The sequence below is a fragment of the Rattus norvegicus genome, chromosome 1 (assembly GCF_036323735.1).
Source record: "Rattus norvegicus strain BN/NHsdMcwi chromosome 1, GRCr8, whole genome shotgun sequence".
Taxonomy (NCBI): Eukaryota; Metazoa; Chordata; class Mammalia; order Rodentia; family Muridae; genus Rattus; species Rattus norvegicus.
In genome coordinates, this window is record NC_086019.1 from 232,495,719 (window position 1) to 232,508,156 (window position 12,438).

General features: G+C 48.1%; 1 protein-coding gene across 1 annotated transcript in view; it reads left to right on the forward strand.

Annotated features, from left to right (window-relative positions):
• Positions 1-5,116, forward strand: part of Kank1 (KN motif and ankyrin repeat domains 1) — a 119,115-nt gene extending 113,999 nt beyond the window's left edge. Inside the window, exons 10-13 of the mRNA NM_001037197.2 lie at positions 658-800; positions 1,320-1,520; positions 3,508-3,606; positions 4,142-5,116. Of these exons, the coding sequence (NP_001032274.2) occupies positions 658-800; positions 1,320-1,520; positions 3,508-3,606; positions 4,142-4,204 (506 nt within the window). The 3' untranslated portion in view covers positions 4,205-5,116. The remainder of the gene's footprint in view (positions 1-657; positions 801-1,319; positions 1,521-3,507; positions 3,607-4,141) is intronic.
• The last annotated feature ends 7,322 nt before the right edge of the window (positions 5,117-12,438 follow it).

Here is a 12,438-nt window from a genome sequence, read left to right on the forward strand (position 1 = left end):
ATACCCACTTTGCCACCACACAGCCTTCGCTTTTTGCACATAGGTCCTTCTGCACATGGGTCCTTCTGGACATCCCATTGTGTCATATGCAGTGCAATGGGATCCCAAGCTGAGTTTTTGTCTTGTCTCATCTGAAGTGTTTAACTTGGAACTTGCTTATCTAAAGCTACTTTCTATTACTCTTCATCCCGGCATGTCAGTAAAGCCCTGGAAAGCTTCTCGAGAATTAAAGAACAGAAGAGACCTAGCCCATGGGGTCTGGTGGTCCTTGGCAGTTTCTTTGAGGACTTGTAGCATTAATATTGATCTTACATCACAAGCCCTAGGGTTAGAAACCATGTGGTTGAGTTTCTGAACATGTGCCTGTCTAGATCCCTCATTGGGCGCTTATGCTTCAGAGCAAGTTCACTGAGAACCTCCTCATACACCACCAGGCTACCCCGCCCTAATCACCACATCACAAGCAGGGCGCCCTGTGGTAACTTACTGTCTTTTCTGCTGCTGCCAGTACTGCTGAGATGGGGCATTAAACTGTTGGTTTCCCTTTGAGTTGGTTTTCAGAGCACTTTTTTCCCATGTGTCTCTTGTAAACATCCCACCTCCGGTGAACACTGATGGTTCCCAATGGCCCTCCCTAAAGGGATTTCTTTCTTGTAGACGTGTGTAACGTAGATCATCAGAACAAGGCAGGGTACACGCCCATCATGCTGGCAGCCCTCGCAGCCGTGGAGGCAGAGAAGGACATGCAGGTCGTAGAAGAACTCTTCAGCTGTGGAGATGTGAATGCCAAGGCCAGTCAGGTTAGTGCCTTGCTTGCCACACTCACTGTCACTACCTGGCCAGTGTCTCATATGACAAGGTTGATGGGACATTTTGCTGGTGGCACACTGACAGCTATAGTCCGCGCATCGACCAGCATGCAGGTGACACGTGGGCTCAGTCCCGTGCTGCAAATCTCTCCCTGCTCTGCCTGGCCTCTTGGGAAGCTTGCAGGGAAACTAAAAACATGGTTGCACACAAGGGTCCCTACCTGTACAGGGCCTTTATCATATACTCATTGCCTACTCACTCCAAGCATCTTGCTGTCATGGCTTCATGTCCGAGCTCTAGGCCTAAATGTGCTCACAATTTTACCTTAAATCTATTTGGAGCTGTCCGCCTTGCTTTACTGAGCTCTCCCCCAGAGTTCAGATGAAAACCTGACTCCTTCCTGTGTGCTCGTCCTTAGCTCACAGCGCTAGTGCCTTTGTGTATCGTCTATCCCACTCAGCCTTCTGCCTGATCTGTACTTCTGACTCTAGCCATCGTTTCTCTTATAGGCAGGACAGACAGCCCTCATGCTGGCCGTCAGTCATGGGCGGATAGACATGGTGAAGGGCCTACTGGCCTGTGGGGCTGACGTCAACATCCAGGATGACGAGGGTTCTACTGCCCTGATGTGTGCCAGCGAACATGGGCATGTGGAGATCGTGAAGCTGCTGCTGGCCCAGCCAGGCTGCAGTGGCCACCTGGAGGACAATGTGAGTACCACTGGGCCTCCAGCCAGGAGCGGGTGTGGGCCCCTCTTTCCTGTTCCCTGTGGACTGTGTTGGCATCCAGGCCTCTTCCCTTCATAGCCCAGATCAGCAGCGCTCACCGTGTATATATAGCCTGACACTGCATTAGCCAAAAGCAAAAATAAATAAATGGACCTCACCCTGGAGTTCGTGAAAGGAAGAAGGTGAAACCCAGCACTCCTATGAAATCGAACTCACCAGGGCAGGGTGTGTGTAGTCTCGTGTGTAGACGCTTGGGTTTTCTCCTTTCGACGGAAGGAACACTTAACAATGTCATGGGTGATCTGGAATGAATGGTTCATCAGTGTGAATAATCTGTGACGCGTAAGCCAGGAAGTCCACGAGTTCTTTGGCCATTCTGAGCACATTCTCCCACTCCTGCTTGGTCTGTTTCTATCGTCATCAAACTAACCTTCTCACTGAGCTCCCTCCCAGTCTGTCCTATTCCAAGATAAACCTTGCATGAGAACATTCTGAAAGGCATGAGCACGCAGGCCACAGTGACTGTGCTCATGGGCCAAAAGCTTTGGACCGGCATTTGTGAGCTGTGGAAGAGATGCTGGGTCATAGAGGTCAGGCCAGACTAGTTCTCACTTGGAAAGTTTATCTCTGCCAAACACTGGTTCAAGCTTGAGCATCCTTCGTTTCAAAACACCATAACATTAGGGGAAATATCCTCCTTTGCCATAAACTTCAGATCCCACTGGGCTCACGTCCACAAGAAAAAAAGCAGGGGGGCTGGGGATTTAGCTCAGTGGTAGAGCGCTTACCTAGGAAGCGCAAGGCCCTGGGTTCGGTCCCCAGCTCCGAAAAAAAGAACTAAAAAAAAAAAAAAAAAAGAAAAAAAGCAGGGGAGGTCAACACCAGGTAGAAGGGTCACCCCCTCCCACCTCCAGGGACATCACAATTCCAATTCACAATTTTTCAGGGACCATCAGGGAGCGTGGGTTCACAGCTTACTTTCCCCCTACTATAGTCTCTGTTGCATGTGTTTTAAGGTATTGCTCAACTGTTTTCTCTCTGAAAGCGTGTCGACTCGTACGATGGCCCTGTAGTATGATGGGGACCTGCAGAAATCCTGGCTACCCCAACTAATTGCCCACTTCCTTATACCTACACAAGTAGGACAACATTCACCTGACCTCCGGAAGAGAAGCTGCTCTCTGGATTCGCAGTGTGGGAGGGCAGGATGCTAATATTCAACCCACATGGGGATCATTTCCTGTCGCTGTGACCAAAGGAGAGTCCTTACTTCAAACCAGACAGGAAATAAGCTGTGCCATTCTTTGCTTTTAATTGCTTCATATCCATTTTAAACTCCGCAATTTAATAAATTTAATAAAATGAAACCTTCCCAAAACATGCTTCTCTCCCATACGGTAGTGTCTCCCCCTGGTATTTCCAGAAGATACATTTGCAGGCAAACCTCCAGGGTTAGAGTGTTACGTGTGGATGTGACCTCCAGGGGTCAGCAGAGGTGCTGTAGGCTACAAGACCACAGCTTCCTTGTCCAGAGGAAGGCTGAGGTGTTTGCAACTGGCTAGACCAGTCCACACGCAGCCTAGCTCTTACCTGGCTGTTTGCGATTCTAAGAAAAGACGATGGTTTCTGCCCCTCCTGTTCTTACTACTCCCTCTGCCGGTGGGGACAATTGGATATGAGTTCTGTGTGGACAGCCTTCAGGTTTTAAGGACCTTGGTGTACATACACACCCCTGTGCCAGCACTGGTCAGCAAAGCCAAAGAGAACAAATGATTCTCCTTGGCTTCTTATAGACAGAGGCAAGTCTCGCTCACCTCCACACTCACGACCCAACGGGTAAGATCCAGAAACTCTGCCTGAAGTGCGGAACAGAAGGCTAGATTTGGGGGACTTTTATCAGCTTGTGGCCTTCTGGCTGATGGAGATTTGAGAGACTCAACGTGGCCTGTTGCTTTCATTACCTCTTTAGGACGGCAGCACCGCTCTCTCCATAGCTTTGGAAGCAGGACACAAGGACATTGCTGTGCTTCTGTATGCCCACCTCAACTTCTCGAAAGCCCAGTCTCCGGTCAGTAGCAGGCATTTGGCATGTACAAATAGGATGGAATCCACAGGCTTGGAGGCCCCTTCCCGGGAGAATGAACAGGCCACAGGGGTCTTATGTTGATTCTGAATATGGGAGTTTTTTAAATCTTCATCATTTCTACCCCATGATTTCTACCTCAAGGCTGGGCCTCAGCCATCCCTGGGAGATAGCAGCTCTCACAAGGAGCAAATTCTAAGTATAATGATCCAAACAGCACAGGTTGAGCTCGTGGCTACGTATCACTGTGTTCCTAAAGCCATCAGCAGGCTGTTCATCATCTCAGAATTTATTCCAAGTGGGAGGCTGACTTCCTAGGACAGCTGGACAATCCCTGCTTAGCCTGGCTAGCTTTAGAGCCATGCCTGCAGAGGGTGGACATCTGTCCTGCGTTCTCAGGAAGAGAGCGCCTGGCTCCAGCACACAGATGGTTGTCAGCTGTGATGAACCCACATCCGGGGGAGCACATCTGCCTGAAGTCACTCATTAACCTCCTTTTCCCCTCTTTCCTGGTCTCTAGAGCACCCCGAGGCTTGGAAGAAAGACCTCTCCTGGTCCCACTCACCGAGGTTCCTTTGACTGATTATGTAACACAGCCCTGTGTACCACCGTGAAGCTGCTAGTTATTCCTGTCGGGGTGACAGATACTGAATGTATACGGACCATGCCAGGCTGACCAGCAAACAGAAGAGTAAAGGAACAAGCTGAAGGCTGATGCTTTTGCAGGAAAGGCAGAGTCCTGCCAGGAAATGGCCAAGCTAGGTGCAGGCCACCTCTCTGGCCCTCTGCTCTTAGAGGACTTGGCCCCAGTTCTGTGGCTGCTGAACTGGTTCCGTTACTTGCAGTGGTAGGAAATGGTGGTCCCGCCTGGCCAGGCTGTCTCTACCATGCAAGCATATGTCAGATTCTCCATGACATTGTAGCTTTGGAGTTTTCCACAAATACTTACTAAATGTGGGGCCATTGAGAAGCCCTTCCAGTATCCCACTCCAGGGTGCTTCTGTCCACTTCTCTTTTGTCTTTTAAAATAAGAACCTTGAGGGAGAGGACTTTGAGCAGCAGCAGCTTGGCACCCCCAGGCTGATAATTTCCCGATTAACAATAGAAGAGCGGAACTCTCAAACCATTTAAACTTACAAGAAATATTTTCAGTTGGTTTATCTAGGTGGATGTATTATACGCCTTTTTTTATATAAAAGACTTCTATATGAAATCGACAACAGTATTTTCAGCTTTTATATTCCACAGTACAGTCATAAAGAGCTACGTGTAACGTAACGGTTTAAGCAACTGCCCAACCGTGTCTGTGTCTGGTGACAAAGGTTTGAATTGGGTTAGAGGACTGGGTTCCAGATTTGCGTCTAGGGAGGCAGAGTGTAGTTCTCCGTGTATTGCTACCGTGCCGCGGCATTTACTTGGGTCCTGTATATGTATTTAAATGTTTGAAGTGCCTTAGACTCTTGCCATATTTTCAAAATAAAAATTTCATTAAGCTCTGTTGCCTGCCCCGGTTTCATCACTGACTGCTGTCTGCCTGGCTCGGAGGACTTACAGCAGTGGCCACAAACTCTGATGGACGATCTTCGAGAACAAGAGCATGGTCTACTGGTCTCAGGCTCCAAGGGGCGCAGTCTTCTGAGGGTGCTTGGGTCTGTGACACAGGTTCCACACCCCCAAGTTGTATGTCACAGCACTGAAATTTAAAACCGTACACACCACTGCCAGGCTGGTTGACCTCCAGGGAGCCCTGCAGGTGATTCTTCCCAGATGCATGCATAGGAGCCGAGTCCTGAACTAATTCGGGGTGCAGCTTTACCTGTGGTTGGCTACAAGGGGAAAGGAAGCCAGAGAGACTGTTTGAAAGTTTTGTGTCTTCTGGAGAAACTGTGAGAGGAGTCACGAGAGGAGTAGTGGGGGTGGGTTCAGGTCCGCCTGGGCCAGCTGAACCTACAGCAGACCTGGAGCTTCTGGGACAGAAGTCTGTCCTCATCTGTGAACTGTAAAAATGACATTACAGGGACTGGGACTCCCAGACTGCTCTCCCCCCTCCCCAGACAGGTCTGCAAGCTCTGGGATTCAGGCTAAACTTTGGCTTCAGTAAGTTATGAAGCCAAAGTCCAATGGATCAGAAATGGGTACAATAAATTAATGGGGAGCAGGAGGGAAGTCTGTGAAGGGAAGTGGTTTGGGGCTTTGTTTCTCTCCTAATGGTCCCAAATGCCTTTTGAGCAAAGAGCTATTTCTCAGAAGGTTTATGATCCTGGGCATTTTGTTTTGCTGAGAAGTAAAAAGAATTAATATTGTAAATGTGGGTCCGGATGGGGTCTTCTAGTGTTTACCTAACACACAGGAAAAAAGTTTAAAAAAAATATTGTTAATGAATGAGGAAAACGAAACGAGCCCTTGTGCTCTGATAAAAACAAGTGCTTATTTTATCTTTAAGTCTTACACACTGTGTATCTAACCTCTGAGTAGTGCGTGTTGGCCCAGGCCATGTTTGCTCTCATAATACCGGGCACCTCGAATGCTTTTTATCTTGGGATCTCCATACATTGTATACTTAAGTCTAATTACTCCCGTTGGTGTGTGCTTTACGGAGGCACAACTTTGCAAGGGGACTCTGAAAGGAGACATGGGCCAGGCCCCTAAGCAAGGGCAACTCAAGGGAGTAGACAACTGATTCAGTAAGAGGAAACCAACCTTTAGGGGATGCCAATGTCCTAGAAACCTTTGCCCTGGAAATGGAATGACTGAGGACTGGAATTTACTCTAGGACAACAGGACAAGCACAGTGGGAACTTTGAGACCCTGGTATCAAGAAAATGTCACTGACAACGTGTCCAACCACTGACAGGACACGTGGTAAACCTCTCCCCCTGGCGAGGTAGTTTGCTTCTGGAGAAATCAGTCTGGAACATAAAAGCTGACACAAGTGCCCAAATATATATAAAAAAAAAATGTGTTGACCACTTTCCTGGCTTATGCCTGGCTTTGTAAATACTGAAACGACTGTTACGGGCACGAGAGATGGAGAGAAAAACGGCTGTTTTTCCCTTAGAGGAAAAGAATGAGCAGCTAATCATGACCCTCTGCTTGCTACATGTAGAAAGATCTTTGTGTGGAAGCTTTCTATTCTCAGAGCAGGTAAGGATTTCCCTGGGGTGCTGGTAGAAAACGCACATCCTGGCTCTCCCCCTTGGAATCTGGTGCCTTGGGCCTGCAAGCATCCTAGCTACTTAGTGCAAATTATATCCACCCTGAGAATTCCTTACCAGTTACCACTCTACACAGATGTTTTTGCAAGGTGGGTGGAGTATGCTGTAACTGGGAACTCTGTGTGCCTCGGGTGTGCCAGGAGCCCATCTTTTAGTTTCTTTGTTGCTTGTCCATGTGCAAGGGCATTTCGGATCATCCTGGGATAGTCATTTACAGAAGGCCAGGAACCATGACTGCCGCCATACTATTTTTCCACGCTCAGTCAACCTGAGGCATGTGACAGGCTGAGCAGGCAAGCGGGCCGCTCTTGGTATGTTTTCTCAGTTTAATCTTTCCTTTCCCGCTTCCTCGTGGAGCTAGATTAGGGTTATTCGGGAAGGCTATGACCCTTTGCTTTGGCTTTGAAATAACGATACTTTCCCGTTTTCCTTTTTACCACAGTGTTTCTAAGCCCCAGCCCAGGAAGCAAGTTCATTTTACACTCACCAGAAGGAAATAACTAATCTCATGTTTACTGTACTCTTATTCAGCATGGCTGTAATTTAGAAGCCAGCGGGTTATAAAAATATACCCAAAGTGCATTTGTTGGAGACGTCACCGCAGAAGGATGTGGTGAGCCCTCAGCCACACAGTGCTCCAGACCTAACCGCCCCCCCCACCCCCCCACCCCCCCACCCCCGCTCACTCTCACTGCCATCCCTAAGCGATACCCTTGGGGCTGAGAGTTAATGAAGGAGCCAGATGGTATCCTGAGCTACCCATTCTGAATCTGGCAAGCATGTGGTGCAGAAACTAGAAGGCCAAGTGCTGGTTTTGTACACTTGTGTAGAATGTCTGGTGTAGAGGGCATTTGGGGGCTTTGGGGAAATTAGACATCCCTCTGCCTCTCCTGTAAGTCCTTTGGTGATTTGGTAGAGGATGGGAAGTCTGCCCCTCATTTTCAAATCACAGGACCTGCCTAGGAGGTATTCCCAGCCGATGTCTAAGTTAAAGCAAGCCAGTAGGTCTTCCCACTCTGCATCCCAGAAGGAGCCAGTGTGTGGGTCCTGGAGCCTGAGGCTGGGTGCAAAACAAAGAGGAAAGGCCTGAGGTGGATGGACAGGAGCCCGCTCGATTGTCAGCTACTCCAGGTGGCTTTTAATACTACAGGAGACCACACCACTTGCCCCTCCGTGCCAAGGAGCAGACTTCTAGCTTATGGAAACACTGGTTGTATATAAATAAACAATTGAGACAGTATCCACTAGGCTGAATAGTAACTATAGCATGATTTAAACTTTCCAGAGTCTTCTTGAAGCTGGGATGGGATGACACTGTGACCAAGACACTTACTTGGTGTGGGCAACAAAGAAACTACCAGTGGGGGACTCCCTGGCAGACAGAACACCAGAGTTTAAATGACTGTTTTGTAAATGCCAGGAATGACACACATCAATACATCCGAGCTGGATGGAGAGAAGGTTCCTACTGTGTGCAATGTATTCCTGGGCCACTTCTGTGTCTCCTGGAAGGCAGATCACATCTTAGACTTTCACAGCTCTAGTGCCCAGAGAATTCCCTGGAGTGTTCCTGAGCCAGTCTCTGAGGTTTCCATTTACAAGGTCCAGCGAGCTCCCAGGAACCAGCATTTCCACATGGTTCACAACTGCTACTGTTGATCCAGAGACCACACAGTGAGAGCAAACCTCACTGTAAGTCACCCTCCCCTTACCTCAGCTGCAAGGGTCCATCAGGAAGGAGCAGGGCTGAGAGAACACCTGAGGGTCCATATTTGTCACCTGGGGATGCCTCAAAAACTAAGGCCTCATAGTCACAATGTTCCTTGTAGAATTTGTGCTAAAGACTGAAGGAGCTGAAGGGGTTTGCAACCCCATAGGAAGAACAACAATATCAACCAACCAGACCCCAACAGAGCTCCCAGGGACTAAACCACCAACCAAAGAGTACACATGGAAGGACCCATGGCTCCAGCCATATAGGTAACAGAGAATGGCCTTGTCGGGCACCAATGGGAGGAGAGGTCCTTGGTCCTGTGAAGGCTCGATGTGTAGGGGAATGCCAGGGCGCTAAGGTAGGAGTGGGAGCATCCTCATAGAAGCAGGGGAGGTGAGAAAGGGGCATAACATTTGAAATGTAAATACATAAAATATCCAAGAAAACAAAAAAGAAAAGCTTAGGTCTAGGTGTGGTAGGTAGTACACACCTTTAATCCCAGCACAAGAGAGGGAGAGAGAGAGAGGTGGTAGGTAGTACACACCTTTAATCCCAGCATGAGAAAGAGAGAGAGAGACAATGGTGTGGTAGGTAGTACACACCTTTAATCCCAGCATGAGAGAGAGAGAGAGAGAGAGAGAGAGAGAGAGAGAGAGAGAGAGAGAGAGGTGCATACAGATCTCTGTGTTCAAGGTCAACCCACAGAGCAAGTTTCAGCTTGGCTAAGCTTAAGCAGTGGAGGAGCTGGAAAGCATTAAGCTGCTGCTGATGTAATAGGACGAGGAGGCCATATTCCAGTCCAAATAAGCAGCAGAACTTGGCAGCTTTGGCCATGTGGCTCTGGCTTTAGAGTCAAGAATAAAAGGGGTTATTGGGACAACTGGTGCTGGTGAACTGGAGCTAAGAAATTAGTGGTGATTAAGAAGAGACCAGCATCACTGTGGTTATAAAAAAAAAAAAAAGCATTTGTGCCTCCCAATTGAAAAATAATTCTAAAAAGATGCCTTTATCTATAAGAAGCCTTCTTTTTCTATGGCTCAGCCAACATATCCTGTGTTTGTAAACCCTGCATTCCTCTAGAATTGGCTTTCAGAACTTGCCAGTGCTCAGGACTTAAATCATAGCAGTTTTGTAAAAGGAAAGAAAACGACTACATTCACTCAGACACATAGACCCCCCCCCCTCCCAGCTGCTCATCCCAGAGCCCGTCTGTGCTTTGGCTCTCTCCCTGATGAATGCCCCTTTGGAGCCTTGGAGTCCCAGTGAGGTTGACCCAGTGCCCCACACAGCTGCTCTCTCAGCAGCTGCCTCTGAAACCTTCTCTGTTCTCATTCCGTCGCTGGCCAGAAGCACACAATGGTCCTTCTACAACCAAGACAGAGGCCACCTTGGACATGCATGCCAGTAGCTGAGACAGACACATCTGTGAGGCAAAGTCACAGGAGCCCTTGGGACGAGGAGCCAACTGAAGGTATCCGTTGTTCGGAAGACGTACAGGGCATGCCACAGCTCTAGAGTCAAAGTCTTAGTTAGGATGAGGAAGACGCAGCAGAAGAAACCAGCGTTTCCCTGGGAAACTGGAGCCAACGTGGTTCTATCCTCCTTGTCTATAATTTAATCTCCCAGACTCAGCTCTAGGAAGTACACTCACCAAGACTGACTGATGGACGGCCGTGATGACCAAAGGAACATTAATAAAGTGTGTGTCATTCAATCAGTGCCAGGATATAAGGCCAGACACATAATCAAATACCCAGATACTCGGGTTCTGTCTTACAAACTCTTGATCCTGGTCCTTAAGGGTTTTGCTTGTTCGTCTCAGTTTTGCTGGCTTTGTCTATTCAGGCTTGGTTTTCGGTTTTTGGTTGGTTGGTTGTGGATTTTGTTCAGAAACAGTCTTGCCGTATAGCCCGGATGACCACTTGGTACTCACCATGCATTGTAGGCTAGCTTCAAACTCATGCCAATCTGGATAATGCCTGCTCCAGCCTGCCAAAGGCTAGGACTACAGGTGTGAGTGACTGAGTCCAGTCTGCAAAATGGTTTCAAGGGTAGAGATTAGCTTTATGTGTCAGAGTTTTGGGACTTGCACTGAAGAGAACACTAGTCCTGCAGTTGTCCAAGCACAGGGTTTTGGATTCAGGGATGTATTCTGTCATAGTTTCATCTTTGTTTCTAACACAATATTAATGTTAGGAAAGCAAAACACTGCCTCTGCTCGCTAGCAACCCTTTCAACTATCAGCACTCACAGAGAAGAACCTGTCCGATGCCAGCATGGTAAATGTTGGCCCAAGCAGTGACCTGCGCCATCTGCCTAGCAAGAGTTATCCAAATCTCTGGAAATACAAGGAGTCACATTTGTGGGCTTTGGCTCCCATTTACTTGACTCCTTTTCTCCTCATGTGCACCCACCTATTCTGTTTCTACAAAGATATTAGGTGTTTCTATAGAGTTAAAACCCATGGAAGATACTCAGCTCGGAGCCATACAAGAGTTGAGCAGTGTAAGGAGCTGGCTTTAGCAGAGGAAGTTGTTCTTAACATCTCTTTGACGAGCTGGTCCATTACCCATATTAGTGCTACAAAACCAACGAACAGTCCCTAAGCCTGGGTAGCACATCGCAGTAAGCAGTCTCTGCTCATGCGTCTGGGAGGGCAGTGATGGGCTCTCCTGACCTTAGTCAGTCTCACATCTTTTTACCACTGTAGGCCTCTCAGGTCAGGCATCAGAGAAGACTTGTTCTTGTTCACATGATTCCAGGGTCCAGCCTGCGCATGTTCTCATGGCCATCCAAACATGCAAGAAATAAGAGGACAGACTGGGGATTTAGCTCAGTGGTAGAGCGCTTACCTAGGAAGCTCAAGGCCCTGGGTTCGGTCCCCAGCTCCGAAAAAAAGAACCAAAAAAAAAAAAAAAAAAAGAAAAAGAAAGAAAAAAAAAGAAAAGAAATAAGAGGACAGGATTCTGGAGACTTGGGTTTGATCTGGCACCTCATTATTTTCGTGACATTGTATTGGTCCAAACAAGTCAGAGGACCAGCCCAGATCCATGGAGAATGAAAAACAAAGCCTTTAGTGAGAGAAACTGTAGGTCATATGCCAGCTAGAGAGGAGGATCTTCTAAAAGATCAATTAGGCATAAAATGAAGCAAATCTATTATGACGAGACCATCCTTGACTGTTACTTCTGTGGGACACCAGGTAGCCCAAGAGACACACTTCTGGCCAGGCAGTGGTGGTGCATGTCTTCAATCCCAGCCCTCAGTCGGCAGACACAGGCAGATCTCTGAGTTCAAGGCCAAGCTGGTCTATAGAGTGAGCTCCAGGACAGCTAGGGCTACACAGAGAAACCCTGTCTTGAAGACAGAGACAGACAGGCAGACAGACAAGACAGACTTCTCTTAACCTTCTCAGATACCTGTGAGGAAGGGTGGAGACAGCACCTCTGGTTCACCCATGAGACTGCCTGGCTCCAGCAGAGCTTTCTCCCTGGAGATCTGATTCAGCCACACCAGGCTTATCTCCATCAGGGAAACCCAGCCTGAGGCGAGATGCACCTGAATATGAATGGAAGGTTGGAAAGATAGCCACTGTTGTGGTATGGATGGAACTAGAAAATATCCTGAGTGAGGTAACCCAGTCACAGAAGAACTCATATGGTATGCACTAACTGATAAGTGGATATTAGACAAAAGTCTTGAATCCATGATACAACTCACAGACCATATGAAGCTCAAGAAGAAGGAAGACCAAAGTGTGGATGCTTCAGTCCTTCTTATAAGAGGTGACATAATAGTCACAGGAGGTAGAGGGTGGGGGGATCTTAGGAGGAAGAGAAGAGGGGAGGGGAACTGAACAGCGGTACGTAGCAATGGGGGATGAGGAAC